This window comes from Chiroxiphia lanceolata, chromosome 11, assembly GCF_009829145.1.
Source record: "Chiroxiphia lanceolata isolate bChiLan1 chromosome 11, bChiLan1.pri, whole genome shotgun sequence".
NCBI lineage: Eukaryota > Metazoa > Chordata > Aves > Passeriformes > Pipridae > Chiroxiphia > Chiroxiphia lanceolata.
Window position 1 is genome coordinate 2156221 of NC_045647.1, and position 19185 is coordinate 2175405.

The 19185-nt window shown below is 43.1% G+C and overlaps 1 protein-coding gene across 4 annotated transcripts in view; it reads right to left on the reverse strand.

Moving 5' to 3' along the window:
- Positions 1–19185, reverse strand: part of LOC116792315 (contactin-4) — a 283807-nt gene that overhangs the window by 90368 nt on the left and 174254 nt on the right. For all 4 annotated transcript variants that reach the window (XM_032699177.1, XM_032699180.1, XM_032699179.1 and 1 more), the window contains 2 exons: positions 15201–15327; positions 14067–14242 (listed from right to left, as the gene is read on the reverse strand). In XM_032699177.1, the coding sequence (XP_032555068.1) occupies positions 14067–14242; positions 15201–15327 (303 nt within the window). The remainder of the gene's footprint in view (positions 1–14066; positions 14243–15200; positions 15328–19185) is intronic.

Sequence of the window (19185 nt, forward strand, 5' to 3'; positions counted from 1 at the left end):
CGGAATCACTTTGGCAGCCTTTGATCTTTAACAGTCCCCTGCATTTCAATTTTCATTTTTTTTCTTGTCTTCAGTGTAGCTGAGCCCTGGTTTGGCGATTACAAACCTCTTGGCAGTGCAGTTGGGAACCAGAGAAAACACAGAGGTGATAAATATTTATCAGCAGGAACTGGTAGGAACATCATTAAAAGTTTACAAGGATGAAAAATTAAGCTTTGATTTTTATCCCCTCTTAAAAAGGTTTTCTTCAAACATATTAAAGAAAAAAAAAATAAAATCAGAAGTTGTCACTGCTTCATTTCCCTGTTTAGGAAAGAAACCTTTATGGACCTTTCCTGCTAAAGTCAAATTTAGAATAAAACCCAGATAAAAGGGAGAGTACAATGGAAATATTGAGTAACAATTTGCCCCAGTCACCATGAGATTTCCAGTACAGTTCTGCCAGACCCTTACACTGTATGGTACATCATTATTATATTATTTCAGCATTTTAATTTGCATTTTAGTGGATAAATATTGGGCAGATTTACAAAGCCTTCTACACTCAATGACTTATTTGTTAAAAGAAACCAGTGCAAACCCTGGAGTTTCCCAGTCTCAAGTCACAGCCTGAATCTCTAACTTTGCTTTGTGATTTTCTTTGTCCTTCTGTCTGTTTTTGGCCTAGGACAGAAGGAAAACTGAAGGAAACTCATTACTAATGAAAATAGAGAGATATAATTTTTCATTCCTAAATTCTATCAGTCTGACAGGATTTTTTTTTTTTTTTGCAGTTTACAGGAACCACTAAAGCATTTCTCTGACCACCTGCCAGTCCATAGATTTTAATATATTTTGACTGCATACAGACACAAGACTGGATTCCATCCTCTCTGAGAACAGCAGCAGGAGGAGGAATAGCCTAAAGCCAAAATAATGCCTGGAGGAATAAACATGGTATTAGGAAACATTTTTTTACATCAATACAGACAAGAAAAGCATTGCTACCAGGAAAAGAATCTCTGCTTGGATGAACAACTAGGAAATGCTGGAAGAATGGTCAAAATCAACTGGAGGCAGCAAATAAAGGAGAGAATCCACCACCACTGCTCACAGTGCAAACCACCAAGCTTTGGGAGTCCCTGTCAGTTCTGAAAAGCCTCCTGGATGTGCTTCAAATCTGAGTGAAACAAGATTAAGATAATTATAAGAAAGGCTGATGCCTCATCAAAAGCCATTAGGCTGATTGTGCTGGTGTACCCTGAAACCCACAGATTTATTTTCTCAACACCTAAATAATAACTGGAACTGAACCCAATGTCATTAAGATTTCATTAGCAAGAAGCTTCACTTAGACACCACCTTGCAGTCTTTGCCAGGAAATCAGGAACAATGTCAGTGTGGAATGGTTATGAAGTGTATGGATTAGCGATGGGTGGGTTGGAGAGGTTCTCCTCTGCTTTCCCATGCTGTGCAAAGCACAGAAAAGCCTTTCCTACAGAATTGTGCTCAAATGGGTGCAGAATATTGCCCTGAAATTTTGTGCCAGGGGACACCAGAACAAAAGTTAAACCCGCTCGCTGACAACCGCCCCCCACGAGGCTGTAATGCAGAAACACCACTCTAATTCTTCATTCCCTGTGTTTGTTATCTTCCTCCAAGGGAAACAGCTGTCTAGTGCCTCTGCACCCCTCCCCAGGAGCAGGTAAGAAATTATTCTCAGTACTTTTGACATTAAAAATCAATGGAACAGCAAAAGAACAAAAACTAATGCTCAGCACTGAACGACTGAATGACAGTGTGACTGGTGTGTCTGCCCTAATGACAGTATTAAGTTCCACTCTGCTTTGTCCCCAAGCCCAAAGACCCTGAATTAATATGACTTTTTTTTTGTTCGTATTTTCCAATAAAAAACCCTCAACAAACAGACTCCCAAACCACCAGGTTAAGAGGAGTGCTGAGGAAGAAAATATTAACAGTCACAATTCCAGAGGTCAATGTCCTGCCAAAGCTTATTGGGAGCACGAAAAGCTAAAGCAATGACTCCACTGAACATGGAAAAATATTGTATAAGCTCCAGTTGCTCCAGCATCACACAAGGACATGACTAGTAATGATGTCAGTGCAAAGAGGAGAATACAACAGGGAGGTGTAACAGGAACACGGGTTACTGTGAGTAACAGTTACTCACACCTTATTTAAGGACTGGGTGAAGATGCCTTTTAAACAACTTCCCCACAGTATCAATTCTAACTCGAGCTGAACACACCCACATAAGTATGAAGTTGTGTGTAATATTTAATTTAAGCTGGATGAGTTTAAAAGCAGCTGAGTGACTTTGGGAAAGTCACTTCAGTTCTCGCTGACAAAGTTTGCACATCTCTAAGGACAAGCACTTCAGCTGTGTCTCTCAAAAGAGGCTTAATTAGCTAATATTTGCACTAAAACCTGACATCTGGTGCCAAAATGCACTGGAGTGCAATACACACCCCAACACCCAGCCCTTAATAGGGACTTGAATGTTTTTTCTGGCATTATGAGATTTTTTTCTGCAGCTTCTGTTAAAACTCTAGTTTAATGTTTATGATACAACTTGTGCAGGTACCAGTGAGTGATGCCAGTCTGACACAGATGCTTATTCCCCAAAACCACTGCAAAGCCCAGGAGGTGCCAGCAGCAGCTGTCAACCCACCAGCTTTTCACTTTGGGGAGGGGATTGTTTTAAATGACCTCCTTCCCAAACCTCAAGCGGGGTTTAATAAAAGCTTAAGCAATCTGAAACGATCCAAAGGCCCTCAAGACTGGGTAGTTTGTCTAGTAAATGGCATTTGGAAACTTTAATCAAAACCATATGGCTTTTCACAGTAACAATTATGCAGCTTTGTCTAGAGTAATGAAAAATTTCCCCAAGTTTTGCTTGCAATTTTCATAGCAAAGAAGATCCAATTAACAAGCAAAACAAAAGAGCTGCGGCCTTTTATCCTTTATTAGGACCTAGTTGGGTGTGCACTTCATGAAATTTGATAATTCTTTTTCTAAGTGACCACTGGTAAGTCCTGGAAATGGAAGTTTTTAAGAAATATTTCACAGATGGCATCAAAGGACGAGCAAGCAAACGATGGTATCAGCTCACCCTGCCACTGCTGGGGGCACTGGAATATTTGCCCTCTGCTTTTTGTGTTTACATCCCTTCTCACTCATGGCTCCACTGCTTGTTCCAGTGGCAGGACATGTACCCAGGCAGAGCAGTGACACGAGCCCACTTGGTCCCCATGATTTGCTACAACACTGAAATAACAGAGCTACTGAACTTGGAGTTCCCTGGAAACCCAGCTGGAACACGGAGCCTTCCCTCGGGAGGCTGTGAGTCTCAAGGCATTGGGAATTTGACAGAGATCCCTGTTTTTGCTGAAAGCTGAGCTCTGTTTTGCTGCCTTTTGTTTGCCAAAGGAGGGGTTTCCATGGTTTGCTTTTATTTTTTTTTTCAGCCCTGTGTATTTTTATAACCCAAAAGGCTTCGTGATTATGCTGGTTCTGAAATTAGGAGAGGCCCCTCTCTGCAAGAGAACTATCAAAAGCCACCAAAAAATATGATAGAAAATTAGATGAGGAGTAAATGATCCAAATTGGTGGTGACAGGTGTCTGCATGTCCTTTAGAAAGCCAATTTCTGTGACTGTATCATGCAGAAACAGCACTGCTGTACTGCCTTGAATGACACCCTGTCAAAAACTCACACACCACAGTGAGCCCTTTGTCATTCCATTTAAAGGGTTTTTTCCTAACAATTAGAAAAGCAGTGTCAATGTTATTCTCACCTATTATTCTTGTTTAACTCATAGGAAACTATTTCTCCTTCTATTACATTCCAACAAACACACATCAATCACTTCTTTATACATCACTGAATTTTAATTTCCAAATAAGAACATGACTAATATTCAGGCTTAGAGAAATGAAAATGTTAGTGGCTTTTACACTATGTTTTACTTAAAAAGTCTCTCTCTAGAGACTCCTGTAAAGCAAATTTGATAACACATCAGTGCTATCACTCCACTGAGTCGATGTTAATAGCAAGGAGCCTCCAAAGCATAAGCCCTGTGTCCATCTGTATCTTCCCATGGATCATTATTCCTACAGAATGAGATACTCAATGAACCTTGATAAAGGAACCACACAGTTCAGGTCCAGGAGCAGCACAGGAAGGGAAAGGGTAGGTGACACCCTGTGCATCCAAGTGTGGAGTTATTGGGAATTAGCAGTAACTGGATACTGTGCCATTCTTACTGTACTAAAAATAAGGCTTTGGTCGGGATACTCACACTTCAGTTGATGGTTTACAAATCCTTGGATCAGCACTTCAGTTCTTTTAGCCTGTTTATATTTTATGGGGTGTTGTGGTCGGTATCTCACCCTTGAGACTTGGCTGTACTTTGGATACAAGAAAACTGAATGGTTAAAATTGAGTCTGATCATCTAAGAATTGGCAAATCAGAAAGCTAAGGGACTTACTGGCAAGCCTGGCAATTTGGGTATTCTGTAGTGGACAAACCTCCACTTTTATCACACAAATGAAGTTTAAAGCACCCCATACAATAGGAAATAATGACCTAGGTAAGGTATAATTAGCTTTTTGTATATGTGAAATGCCCAAACCCCTTTGGTACCCACACACAGCCAAGACACCTAAAGCCAATTTTCAAGCATGAATTAAAAGAGATTTACAGATCATAATGGGTTTTGCCTTCTCCTACCCCTGCTATAATTTTAAAATATCCCAGCAATCTAAAATTCAGAGTGATGTTTAAGGTCATATCCAGTCCCTTAAATTGAAGACAATTATTCTTTTTATTAAAGACCACCTGACTTATTCAAGGGAATCTGCTTAGGCCAGGAATGAAAAAGCTGACAGAAGGATTGGTCAAATCGTCCTGGGTCAGACTGAATAAAGAACCTTCTACTCAGAGACAGTTTGTATGTCCTCTTCCAAATTGTTTTCATCACATTTGCATAACTCTCCACACATAACAGACCACGCTTTCATATCCTGGACAAAACACATAACCAGATGGAGAGGAGACATTTGCATTGCTGCCCACGGAATATACAGCTTCAGTGGCTCTAGACTATAAACTGGGCTAATTTGGCCCATAAAACAAGTCTTGAAGAGGGGATTCCAGGGCATCTCAATCAATTCCAGACATTAGAAGGCACTGGTTTGAAGAAATCATGGCCTGCCCACGGGAGGAAGGCTGAAAGCTCTTAAACTGATGCCTGGCACCCACAACAGCAACACTCAACCAGATTTGCCTCCTGATATTTATGGCTCCAACACCTCTAAACACTGTCTCTATAAAATCTGGCTTTTTTAAAAGCAGGGGGTTGTGTCATCCCTCTCATCAACACACAGAGATTAAGTTCTCCAGCCCATGTCCTTGCTGTTGTGTCCAGGACTACACAGAGGGCTGGGTGGAATAAACCCCCTCTGATACAGAGCTTAATAGAATTTAGTTTAAGAGCTGCTGTTCTAATGAATATTTCGAGAGTCACTGATTTGAGAAATAGTTTACAAGTCTGGGGATGAAAGCTTTCTAATTTGACCTTTAGAACAGAAATTTCACCGGGATTTCTACTTCACTGAGGGGAAAAAAAAGGGGGGGGAAATGAGTTTAGAGGTAAATACCTTGCCATTCCCCCACTCTGCCTCCCTGTTGGAAAACATCTTTCCTTGGGCTTTATTACTGTGGGGATTAAACAAGGCAATGCCCGTGCATCTTTACCACTCACATCTCTGACCTAGGTACCATCCTGGACCTGGATGTTTCCATCTGGGCTCTCATGCTGGGACAGTTTTATTCTTCCCAGGTCTTTTCTAACCCCATCTATAAAAGACAGAGTAGTTTGTTTATCCAGATGGCTAAAATTCCTCCTCAGGCTTTCACCTTGCATCCCAAAGATGGTTTTCCTCGAGTATTACTAATTCCACTGTCCAACAGACAGCCATGGGTGTCACAGATCCTTGTTCTGTGCTTGGACAGCCTTCTCCTTCCTCCTCCACACCAACCAGGAGCTGCTTGTGCTCACCAGGACAGCTCCTTCTGCCACACCACGTGCTCAGCACCTCACTGGGATCTGATCCTTGCTTCCAAACAGGCAACAAGCCACTCCCAGTGCTTTTTTGCCTTCCTTCCATGCCACCAATCATACAAGAAACAGGAGCTCTAATCAATACCTGCAAGGGCACCCACTGTCCTCTTCCCAAATCAAAACCACTCTTCTCTGGGATGTTACTAAATTAAAAAAAAAAAAAAAAGAAAAAAAGAAAAAAAAGAAAAAAAGAGAAAAATCCGCCCTGGCTTAATGTCCCATTTCATAAAAGTTGCCTCTCTGCCTTTTTTTTTTTTTCCTACAGGAAATATTTCAAACATTTGTTTTGAAGCTGCTCCTCTGCCTGAGACAAAATGCTGAGGACTCTGAAAATTTTATTACTTTAATCTACAAAATCTGGGCAGACGTTTCCCCTTGGGTTGACTCGAATGGGGTTATTTCACTCTCAGAAGTTTTTTATATTCTCCTAGAAAAAAAAACCAAACAGTGTTATTCACACACTTTCTTCCAGCACAGATGACTTTGCAATAGCCAGAGAGCAGAAGTTCTGCTGGCCCAGGAGATGCTGCAGAGCTCTCTCGTGTCGTGTCTGAGCATTAACATTGCAGATGCCTCACAGCTTCCCCACTGGCTCATGCTCTGCTGCACCTTCTTACTGTGTGCAGTGAAATGAATGTAAATTAGACCCCAAATGATGTAAAATAGAATCATAAAACTGTTTGGGTTGGAAGGGATTTTAAGCTCATCCCATTCCACCCCCTGCCATGGGCAGGGACACCTTCCACCAGCCCAGGTTGCTCCAAGCCCTGTCCAACCTGGCCTTGGACACTTCCAGGGATCCAGGGGCAGCCACAGCTTCTCTGGGCAATGTGACACAAGCCCAGGCACAAGTTTCAAAGAAAATTTTCCCTTCACCTGATCAAAGCCCAGATGAAAAAGACCCCACAGAGAACCTGATCCTCAGAGAGTGCCTGGTGGTTCAGCTTCCCTTTGGAAATGCACATTATGATGCTCTGCAGCATCTCACAGAGCGTTGATATTTTGTCACTCTGTTCATCTCTCATGTCTGATGAACAATGAAATGTCAGTCACGTTTGCTGCAGACAGGAAAAGTGACATGGGACAACTTTGGACAAACACATTTAAAGCTCTGCCATCCTTTGTGCCAACACTGACTCCCTCCCTGCTTTTGCTTTCCACAAGAAAAACAGGAAAGAAAAAACGAAAAAAAAAGAAAAAGGAAAAGCAGCCACGAGAATAAAGCTGTTCTGCACTGGCCTTGCATCCCATCAACAGGAACAGAAACTGTCTTAGAGAGTCCACCTCCGGCTTTTGGGTTTAAGCTGAATTTCATCAGGGGTCCTGTAACTGCTGTTTTCCATAAATTTAGAGACAATACTGATTTGCATTGATATGGAATCACTAATGATCATCCTAAGGATAATAATTATTTCCTCAACTAGGGAAACAGCATTATTTCATTTGACAGACCAGGAGATTTAGAGGCCAAAAGGGAGGTGTTGCAAGAAGCATCCTAATAACTGAGCAAATAACACAGACCTCCTGATTTCTTGTCCTGTTCTCTATCCACTGGACACAGAAGACCAGGAAAATCGATGAGGATATGCCATGAAAACACTTGCTTACAGCTCTTCAGATGCTTGTGCTACTCTGAGTTTTTACAAGGTGTTTGAATGTTCATTTAAAAAAACCCCACCTCCATCTGCATTTAATTCTTTAAAATGCAGCCCTTAGATACAAAAATAAAATATTCCGAATATACTTTATTTGACATATTAAAGCAAAATGAATAAATACAGAGGGAGATGGGGAAAAAAATGCCAAGCCTGTGCTTTGCTGGTCCTTAAATTTACAAACTAGAAGAGAAACTGTGGGGTTGTGACTGACCTGTGGTTCTCAGTTCTCTGGTGGCAGCTCTCCTAGCCCTGTGACACCTCCCCATGCAACAATCCCTGCCCTCTCCAGAGCTATTCCTGCATGATCTAAACCAAAATACACTCCCTAAATAACATTGCAGTCTCCCAAGATTACCAGCTTTGGGACAAGGGGCGCTGATTATTTACAAATTCCCTGCCACTGCTTTAAGTAATAATACATTCAGTTTATTTATAACCCTGGGGGGAACAAGGCCAGGTGTAATCCTACACTTCTGAGTTAAGGGTCTTTCTATCCCAGATGAAAGTAAAATAGGCTATAGATCTATCCTCTGCTGCATAGTCCCCTATTCATCAAAAAAAAAAAAAAAAACAGGAAAAGAAATAGAAAAAGAGGAACTTAAGAGGCTTAGCCTAGTTTTCCACCCATTGGAGACCGTGGTGAAGGAGCAGAGGTTGGGAGCTGGTTCTCTGACACTGCTGAGTGCACTGAGCATGGCTGAGGTAGGATTTCAGCAAAGGAGAAACACTGGGAAGTGGGTTCATGTGGAAAAATGCAAATAAATGTGCTTAGTCCCTTGTTAAGTTCACACCAAGCCCAGTCCTGGGGAGCCAAGCAGCTGGAGGGGCTGATTTTGCCAAAGACCAGCAAAATAAATATAATTTATTGATATAAATGGGCATTTCTCCTTAAAAGGCATTGGAGAGGAAATTAGGAATTTACCAGGCATGCACTCTTGAGCCAAATTTGTCATAATTAGCCCCAATCTCATCTGATGGCCTAGAATATTTTAACATATTGTTGCAAAACTGGGGACACCACAAACAGGCTGTACCCTGACTGCTTATGGAGGAAACAGGGATGGCTGGCACACTCCAGTGGAATGGGGGAAGCATGGGAACACGAGGACTCGCAGTGAGTAGAACTGCACATTCAAGCTCCAAAATATGTTTATTTGCAGATTCCATGTTGCTGCCACAAAGCCACTCCTGGGCAACACGACAAAACCTCACTCTGGCCTGGATGTGCAGAGGCTCCAAAAGAATTCAATGGGAAAAAAAAAAAAGAGAATGTGGGGTATGTAGGGGAAATTGGGCCACGTTAAGAAAATTAATTTCTGTAGAAAATTAAATGATTTCAGGCAGATTCATGGGCCCCTTTTACTAAATTCTGCAGGGGCAGCATGGTGATGCTTCACTCCTGCTCCAGCATCCTTGGAGGGCACCTCCCTTCAGCTCCATTATTCCCCTCTCTGCTGGGATCTCATTTGTGTTCTAAAAGTTGGTACCTCAGCCCCCTGGACATCTCAATATCATTTTGGCCAACTGCAGAAAACATTCATAGCATTAGCATCGACCTGTTACAGAGTCAAATGAAACTCCTTTACAGAGAATTGCCACGGGTTGGACAAGCCGCGATTTCAGAGGAGCCTGTCAAGGCAGAGCAGAGGGAAGGACACCAGGAGTCCCCCCAGCATGGGGTCCCGCAGTGTGAAAAATGCTAAAACCCCCTAAAAAGCAGATCCCATTTCTCTAACAGCTCCTGTTTCACAGACATCACTTTCAGGCAGTTTTTGTAACAACAGGGGGCAAAACAATGGGACGAGTGAAAACCGGCACCGATTCAAACTTGATTTTCCTCTTTGGTGCCCATTTCAAAATCAACAGCATGAGACAAACACCAGTGCTGATGAGAAAGGCAACAACTACCACACAGCCACTCAGCCACTCTCCAGAGGGTTTGTTTTAAACCAGCATTCCTGCAGGTAGCACCATCTCTGGGAATTTGCAGGTTAAATGGCAAATCCTGCTGAGGAGTTTAAGGCCAAATTGAGTCAAGTTATCACAGCAGGGAAAGCTATTTAATCTGTGAGTGTTAGGTCTGGCTCCTCGGGAGAAGATGGGGGTCCATCTGTTGGGAGAGCACAGCAGAGGCTCGGCCCCTCCCTCAGGATGCATTAGCTGCCACCAGAGGAGGTGGGGAGGGAGCAGACACAGTCTGGAGACCCCTGGGGTGGGGGGCACTGGGGTGTTTTGGTTGACTCTGCAGTGCCAAGAGACATGCCAAGATGTTGGTTTCAAGGCTCTGGCAGTAAAAAACAAACAGCAGTCTCAGTAAGATAAAATAAATTCAAAGTTCTGTCTAATTGGAGAAGTTATCCTATAGGTGCTCATAAATCAGCTGGAAGAGAAGAATCATCAAGGTTGGAAAAGACCTCCAAGACCATCAAGTCCAACCTTTGACCAAACACCACCAGGTCCACTAAACCACATCACAGGGCACCACAGCCACTCATTTTTTGAACACTTCCAGGGATGGTGACTCCACCACTTCCCAGGGCAGCCTGTCCCAGTGCTTAATCACCTTTTCAGCAAAGAAGTTTTTTCCTGATGTCCAATGTGAAGCACCCCTGGCACAACCTGAGGCTGTTTCCCCTTGTCCTGTCACTCTGAGGAGAGACCAACCCGCACCTCACCACAACCTCCTTCCAGGGAGTTGTAGAGAGCCACCAAACAGCTTTCAGCCTCTGTGTGTGCTGATGTTCCCCTCTGCATGTTATTTCAGAGTCAGGAGAAACAATTTGCCAAGTACACCCTCCAACAGCTCACCCTGCCTGTCCTGAGCCCTCCTGCCCCCAGCCCAGCCCTGCCAAGGGGAGCGGGAGCTGAGCAGGCAGAACAACCCACAAACTCAGCACTTTCCCAGGGGTTTGGGCCAACTCTGGTGCCACTAAAAATCAATACGAGTTTTATCTTCATCCTAAACGGAAGCAGGACCCAGGCCATGGTAAACAACTTTAATCATATGTCTGAAGGGGCGGGTTCAACTCCAAAGTGCCGCGTCAGAGCCGCGCTCCTTCCCAGCCATAACTCCTTATTGATTCCAGTGTTATTTCCAAACAGAAACTACAGCACAGTGAATAAAATTGTCAAGCTAAGCCCCAACCCCTAAAATAAAAAGCACATAATTTAATCTTGTTCAGCTGTGTTTTCATATATCATTTTGGAAAAGCCATTATTAGATCCATACTCAAGAGTTTAAAGCTTTATTTTCTGAAAGCCTGTGTTGCTGTAAGCACAGGGCTTAGGGTATCATTAATCCATGTTCTGTTACTGTGGCACAGCAGATTCCTCACTTTTGAAAATATGTTCCATTTCAGAGACAAGCAGCATTGAAAAAAAAAAAAGAGGGGAGAGAAAAAGGGGGAGAGAAAAAACGGAGAAGAAAAGAGTGGGGGGAAAAGAGGGGGAGAAAAAAGGGGGCAGGAAAAAAGGGGGCAGGAAAAAAGGGGGCAGGAAAAAAGGGGGAAAGAAAAAAGGGGGAAAGAAAAAAGGGGGAAAGAAAAAAGGGGGAAGGAAAAAAGGGGGAAAGAAAAAAGGGGGAAAGAAAAAAGGGGGAAAGAAAAAAGGGGGAAGAAAAAAGGGGATGAAAAAAAGGGGGAAGGAAAAACGGGAAAAGAAAAAAGGGGAAAGAAAAAAGGAGGGAAAGGAAAAAGGGGGAAAGGAAAAAGGGGGAAAAAAAAAGGGGAAGGAAAAAAGGGGACGGAAAAAAAGGGGGAAAGAAAAAAAGGGGAAAGAAAAAAGGGGGAAACAAAAAGGGGGAGAAGGAAAAAGAAGTGAAAAGGAAAAATTTGAAATGTAAATGACACATCACAAAGCAAGTATTGGGGGAAAATATTAGGACTTTTATCATAAAAGGTTTGTAACCTAAATACATATTTCAAGGATTAAATTGCTGACCCTCCCTGACCTCCACAGGAGGCTGAATGGCTCAACAGCAGTTTAATCTGCACTGAAAAGGCTACAGAGGAATAACAGAGCCCTTGAAGAAGGAACATATATCACTGAGTGCCCCAAGATTCACAATTTAACTCTTAAGAGGAGGGGAAAAAAAACCAAGCTCAACCTTCCAGCCATCAGTCTCTACAGACCCAACATCAATTTTCCTCAGAAATGAAAAGGAGATAAAACAAAACCCACACAGTAGGACGGAAAATGAGGGATTGCTCAGACAAAGGGTGATGCCCAATTTTATCTTTGCTTAGAGGCAGAGCTTTTGTAATAAACTTAAATCACTCTGTATTTCGTAATCCAGCTACTTCTGGTGCAATCCCTTTGACTAAAGAAGACAAAAAGACTTACTGTTTTAGCAAGCACAGAGCCCACCTTGAGAAACCCCTAATTTTTACTTCTTTAATCCAAATATTTCTAATCTGATGACACTGTTTTATCAACATGAAGTAAAATTTAGGGATCAAAAATTTATCCATTTATCCATTACTTTAACTGGAAAAGAACAAGCTTTTGAGTTCAGTCTTTTAACTAGGAATCAGTGAAACCAGATATGTGAGAAGAGGATGTGTTTCCACTCACTGGTCCGTGGCTACTGCACTTGTCAGTTTATCATTATTTAGATAAAACATTATCATTATTTAGATAAAACAGGAATCATAGAATCATGGGAATCATGGAATCATAGGAATCATGGATTCACAGAATGGTCTGGGCTGGAAGGGACCTTAAAGCCCATCCCATCCCAACCCCCTGCCATGGGCAGGGACACACCTTCCACTAGCCCAGGTTGCTCCAAGCCCCAATCCAACCTGACCCTGGACACTTCCAGGATCCAGGGGCAGCCACAGCTTCTCTGGGCAACCTGTGCCAGAGCCTCACCACCCCTCTGTGGGACGGGAGAATCCTCCCCTCTAGTCCCATATCCCAAATTTGGAAGCCCAGGACCTGCCTTTGAGGAGCTGCAAGCTGGCACCTGGCTTGTCCTTCCGTGGTTGAATCCAGCAAACATCTGACCCTGCCAGGCGGTGCTGAAGGGCTTTGCCCTGAGGGTGCTGCTCCCCAGCTCCCCTGGGAGCGGTGATGCCCAGGGCTCCTAAGGCAGAGCCTCGTGGGACACGTGTGCCCAGAGCAGCAGAACAATGTGGGGTTTGTAAGCAATCACCTTGACATGCTGAAATGTGGAGTGATGAGAAGGGGCCTGAGGAAGCTGTTTATTACCCATCCACGCTGAAGAGGCACCTTCAGCCATGGAAAAACTCGAGCAGGTCATAAGCAAGAGGATAATATATTGTAAACTACACAGGGAGACAGAGGACTTGACTTTCCCCTCTGTATTATTTCTCATTACAAATCATCTCTCTACAGAGTGTGAACCTGGGGTTTATTGGCATTTTTATCTTCTCATTTTTGTAGCTGGAGCACATCAACTTCTCTTACCAGTCAGTCAAAAGCACCTTTCATTAAAGCTCTGCTGAAAGCTCTCCATTACTGAGAGCTTTGTGTCTGGGAAGGGTCTGCCTTGAACTCCTGCACGCTCCTCCAAGGATATTCCAGAGCAGCTCCTGCTGTAATTACTGCTCTGCTGTGTACACCCCTCCCAGGACAACAGCACAGAGAAATCAGAGATGACAGATGAATAAGTCCCTGTATTTACTCTCTGCCTTCACCTTCACAACTACATGAGAAAAAAGATGACTCGTGGTCCTGCGTTGTTGTTTGCCCACTCTCACAGACTTTATCCTCAAAATGGCTTTACATAAGTTCATATAAAGCTCATTCACAGCAAGATCTGTGCCTTTTCTCATCCTTAGCTTTCAACAGGGAGCTGTAGCTCTGATTTAACCCAAAATAAATACAAAGCCCGTTTTCCCTTTTACACCCAGAGTTACAAAATATCCCCCATGTCTGAGAGCACTTGTACCACAGAAACACAGGACTTAGGACATCTGTCACTGTGACTTTACTCCTTATGGAGATCATACTCCTGTTAATATTTTGAAGCTTTAATTCTCCAAGGAGAATAAAACCCTCCCCCCCGGATGAGATCCCATTTACCAGATCCTTTCCCAGATGGCCCCTTCCTCAAAAAATATTTTCCTGTATACTACATATAGTTTTAGCTAAATAATGAAAAACCAAGACATGCCTTCCTTATTCACGTTTCCCCTCTTTCTCTGCCCCATGAACAGCTCCAAGGACACTCCATAACCAGTTAGGAAAGGCTGGAAAGGAGACACATATCCCAGTTTTTCCTGCATGCTGAGGGAACAGAGGCTGCCTTCTTACTTACAGGCAAACTGAAGCTTTGCTTCTCTGCTGACAATGGTTCCAAACGGGTTTGTTGCTACACACTGGTACGTTCCAGTATCCTGGGTTTTATTGGGATTATTGATCAGCAGGTTGCCTTTCACCAGCCTGTAGTGGAAATCCATCCCCACGTCAATGCTGCTCCCATTTAACTTCCACCTAGAGCACAAAATGCCAAAGTTACATTCTGCTGATATTAATGGAGGCTCTTGGGTATTTCAAACTACAGCATGAAGTAAATAAAGAGAGATTTAGAACATCTTTGACTACTTATTAAAAACAAAAAAAAAAGGGCACAAAAAGGCAAATTTCCTGCACAGTATTGAAATATTCCAGTATTTAACTGAAAGAGCAATATCCTTGACATATATTTCAGTCTCTGAAATGATTAATGCTTCTGTAGTTGCTCGTGCTGCTGCTCTTTGGAATTAAATCATTTGCAAGGGTAAGTCCCTGGAACAGGATCTCTAAACCACTCAAGTCCACCGAGGGTTTTTTTTTCTCCCCTCTCCAACTTGCTGGCTGTTTATTTTTACATTAAATTCCATTTAAATTCGCTCACAGCAGCTGTTGTCACAAACTGGGGCACTGAGCAATTCCAGCACCATGCTGCCCCAGTTAGAGCTGACTCAGCCCCACCAGCCCTCGATGGAGGTGCTGCCCCTCCACCACCAGAATGGGCAGAGAAACTATTTGAATGTGTTTGCACCAGTGAATCAACAGAGTTCATGGCATTAAACAGTTGGCTGTGTCAGAAAAGAGCCCAGTGGCTGAGCCCTGGTGGCTCTAAGTGGTTTCAGAGTGGCATTTACTTGGGTGAGCAAAATGAGAGAGGCACTAAAGGAGAGAAATCAGCAGCCTCAGGGATCTCCAGCAGCAGCAGCACCGGAGCAGGGCAGCATTTTCCTCCAAGGATCCCAAAGCAGTTACCAAACCTGGCCCTGCATAGGACACCCCAACAATGCCACCATGTGCCTGAGAGCGTTTCCAGGCTCCAGGGGGATCACTGAGTGATCCAGGCAGGAGAAAGGCCCTTGGGCAATGCTGCTGCAGTGCAGGGGTGGTGCCAAAGAACAGTTAAATTCAGTTAATGCTAAAAAAGTTAAATTCAACAAACCCAATGGTTGGTCTGGGATTTCCTTTCACTTCACAGTTCAGTTCCACTTCCTTTTCCTCTGAATCCAAAGGGAAGATCAGGCTGTTGGGTTCCTGAAGGAAAACCGGTCCGTGCAGTGTGTTGTCATCTGCATGAAACAGGGAAAATGGGACAGGTAATTGATGGAATCTCCATGTTCCCACTCCTAAAACATGAAATAGTGTCTTAGCAGCAAGAAGCTGTGTATCATTCACCTTGGAAAAGATCTGATGACACTTCATTTTGTTTATAATGCCAGATTTATTTTTTTTTCCCAAAGCCATTGAATCTCACACGAAGTCAACAGTCATGCAAATGTCTGTGCATTAAATAGAGAAGAGAATGAAACTTCACCCAAAGCTCAAATGAATAGGAAGAGGCACGATCCTGTTATCCCAGCAAAGTTCAATTCAATGCTTATTTCACCTTGAAAAATGGAAATATTTTCCTTGTGAACTAAAAGGCCACATTATCAAATACAGTCACACAGAAACGTGAGCTGGAGGGGCCCCAGCAGGTCCAGCCCCCAGGGAGCCCCCTCGCTGGTTCTGCCAGCCCTGACTGAAATCTTTTTGCAGTCACAGGTATAACCCAGCCCCAGCCCCTCAGAGGGGACCCTTCACACCCTCTGCCCTCTCTGTGCTGGGATTCCTCAGGAATTCCCTGGCTCCAGCCCAGCACCACCCCGGCAATGAGGGTCCCAAGTGCTTGGTGTGACCTGTGCTGACAAGGACATCACATGCCTGTGCACTTTGGAGTATTAAAAACTCACACTAAATGTAGGTAGAAAAGTGAAAATATTTTGGCAGAACAACCTGACACGACCTTCAAAGAGTTCAGGAGTCATTTCACAGCAATGCAACAGTCTGAGGTTGGGGATTACTCACAGGAGCCTCCCTCATGCTGACTTTAGTTCTTTATTTTAAAAACACATTTTGATCTTTTGAGCTGTTAACTCCTGCCTCTCTCCTCAACCACTCTCCATTTTCACCTTAACAGTTTATCCTCTCTCAAACTGGGAGTTAAGGGTGAGTGCTGCTCACAGGATCATCCCCAAAGTGCAGCTCTGCAGTGAGCACTGAATTTCACGAAATACACCAATATTGCTCAAAATGCCCACAAAAAGCTACAACATAAATTCACTGCTCTCCATCCTGTTTGTATTAGACAGTTTTATCTTCACAGTAGCTGTTCAGAACATAAAAGAAACCAACTTTTCTTCCCTGAAAAAAAATAAATCATCCATCCTGATTTCCCCGGGACTTTTCCGCTCATCAGTGGCGATGTCTGGCTGCCTCCTCAAAGTACAGTGCAAGTAAGGACACAGGAAAACTCCTCACAGCCAGAAAGTCTTTTAGGTTGAATGAAAGGAACCTTGACTTCACATTTTGGAACATTTTTCCAATCTGTTTCTGCCCTATCTTTACAGCAGAGAGAGGGCAATTGTGTGGGCCATGGGTGCCTGCAGTCCCTCGCTGCCAGGGTAGGACTTGCAGGGATGTTGAGCATGGACTTCCCTTTAGTCAGGCAGTCAGAAGTCCATCCTGATGACACACGGGAATTTGGGGGGTATGGGAGGTCAGAGGACAAGGAATAATAAAATATAAAGATGGTGGGCTGCACAACAAATAAAAAAGAAAAAGGATGAACAGAAGACAGGGATCTTCCGATGGGAGGAGGGTGAGAACGAATGTGAACAGCCCTCACATGCCCCAACACTGGAAATCAGCTGGATTAACCAGGACAGAACAATAGCCTTAACTCCAGGGAGCAAATTCGGTCTCTCCACAGAACATTTCAGAGAGACTCTGTCAGGAAGATTATAAGGAGCAGCCTCTCCCTCGTGTCTCCTCCCTCAGGTCCCACCACAAAAGAGAACACACTAAGCATCCAGTCATATCACTTGTATTTATCTTTATTCTTAAGTATATGTTAATGATAATCTGACTGAAACTCATCTATTATTCAAAACACATTTCACAATCCATCCTCTCAGCTTTAAAGTATACCTGTGTGCAACTTGCTGCTGCTGGTGGAAAAGGATAATAATAACCATAAAGCAAACAGGGCTAGATTGTAGTACCTGGTCTTGTTTCTGAGACCCAGGGCTGCTTCACCCCCTAAACAGTCTCATTCACCCTAAGAAAAAATATTAAGTCTGGTTCATAAAGATTACAGCTCTGGGTACTCTAACTACAATTTGGATAACACAGACTAAGGCAGAGAACTGTGAAGGTAGAAATAGTCCACAAATAGGTGACAACACTGAATAACTTAATTGTCTACTAAATCACTCTGTTTGCTAAAAAAGAAACTCATAAAAAACCAAATGAAACCACTTCCAAATATTCCACCTGCTGCTGACACTGGTTAATATTCAGCTTTTATATGGCAAAAAAAAATGCTTTCCCTTCCTTTAGCCATCAAGAAGCAAGCCCTGGTGGGACTTTCAAGCAAAGAGTGTTGGGTGGAGGCAGAGAACCTCTGAAAGCAGCTGCCAGCACATCAGGGGAACAGAAGAGGAGGAAAAGCCTTGCAACACTGGGTAGATAAAATGATTTTTGAGTGCCTTTCTTCTTTCTCTTATTGCTGCCTGTGTATAACCAAGATAAGCAAGTCCAAATTATTTAATCTTCAGCCTGTAGAGTCCCTTTGCTACAGCTGAATGTGTGATTGAAATCACTGCAGCCCAGATCCTACCACTTAAGAGTTGAGCCACAGAACCTTACAGGAGAGGAGGATTTGGTTCACAGATCACTAAAGAGCCACTAATAATAAAACAAACTGCCATCTAGATTCTCACAGACAGAAAACCAGAAGTGCCTGTACCATAAATAGCCCATTTTTGACTAAGTTATGGTTGCTCAGATGCTCAGTGTCAGCCCAGGCAAAGGCATTTGCTCTCTTGAAGCGTCTGGTTTTGTGGGAGCCAAGTTTTGCTATTTGCATAGATCTGAAAGGTGAATTTTGCACTTTTTTTTCCTCTTTTCTTTTAAATTAAAATTGGTAACTTTATTTCTATGCAATATGTCCAGGACTTGCAGTCAAAGAGAGATGATATCACATTTTTGGTTTATCGCTGAAGGACCCCACGAGTAGCTCAATCTACAGAAGTCCAGCAATGCCAGGAGGAGGCTGTTTCCCTGAGCTCAGAGGGGCTTTTCCCTTGCTCTTCTCATCAGGTTGCGTTTCATAGGCTCTCTTTTGGTCCTTTTATCAAACAGAGCAAGTTACCTCGGAATGAACACGAAACACCCTCAGCTTCAGACAACCTACACACCAAAAAGCATTTCCTCCTCCACTTTAGACAAAACAAATGTGCTCCTGCTCTGGGTGTGCCTCCTTTGAGAGAAGTGTATTTCTTTCAGTAAGATGCAGGATCTAGGAAATTTCAGTTGACTTTATTATAAAAGAAACATTTTAAACACAGAAGGAGGTGTGTGCCCATATGGTGTCAGACAGAAAGTGATAGATCATTTAGAAGAACATTCTGCTATCCAAGCTTCTGCTAGATATATAATTTTCCCCCTAGTGAATCACAAAAATCTATTAAAAAATGCCAGATTAATTTAAATGCATTCCAAATGAAGAGTGTCCCTCCAGTACCCCAAACCTGAGAGCCAGCACATCCAGTTGGATGCTAAATGCTTGTCATCTTCCTGTGCTTTTGAGGAATGAAACGTGAAGAATGTCAGCTGAGGTTAATTCACATGAAAGAGGTGAAACCATTCCTATTCTCTCTGAACATTAAGCCTGGTGACAGATCCTGTTACCTAAATAGAACTGCTTTAATTTTCATTGAAAGTTATGGCCAATTTGAGAGGAAGTTTAATTGAATATTCCACACCGTAGGGAAAGATAATAACTAAACTGAAGAGAGAATTCTTGGAGTATATCCAGTGGAAATGAGAAAAATCCTTTCCTTGTTTGCTGCCGAGGGAATTGCTCTCTGCTGTGTGTGCTGCTG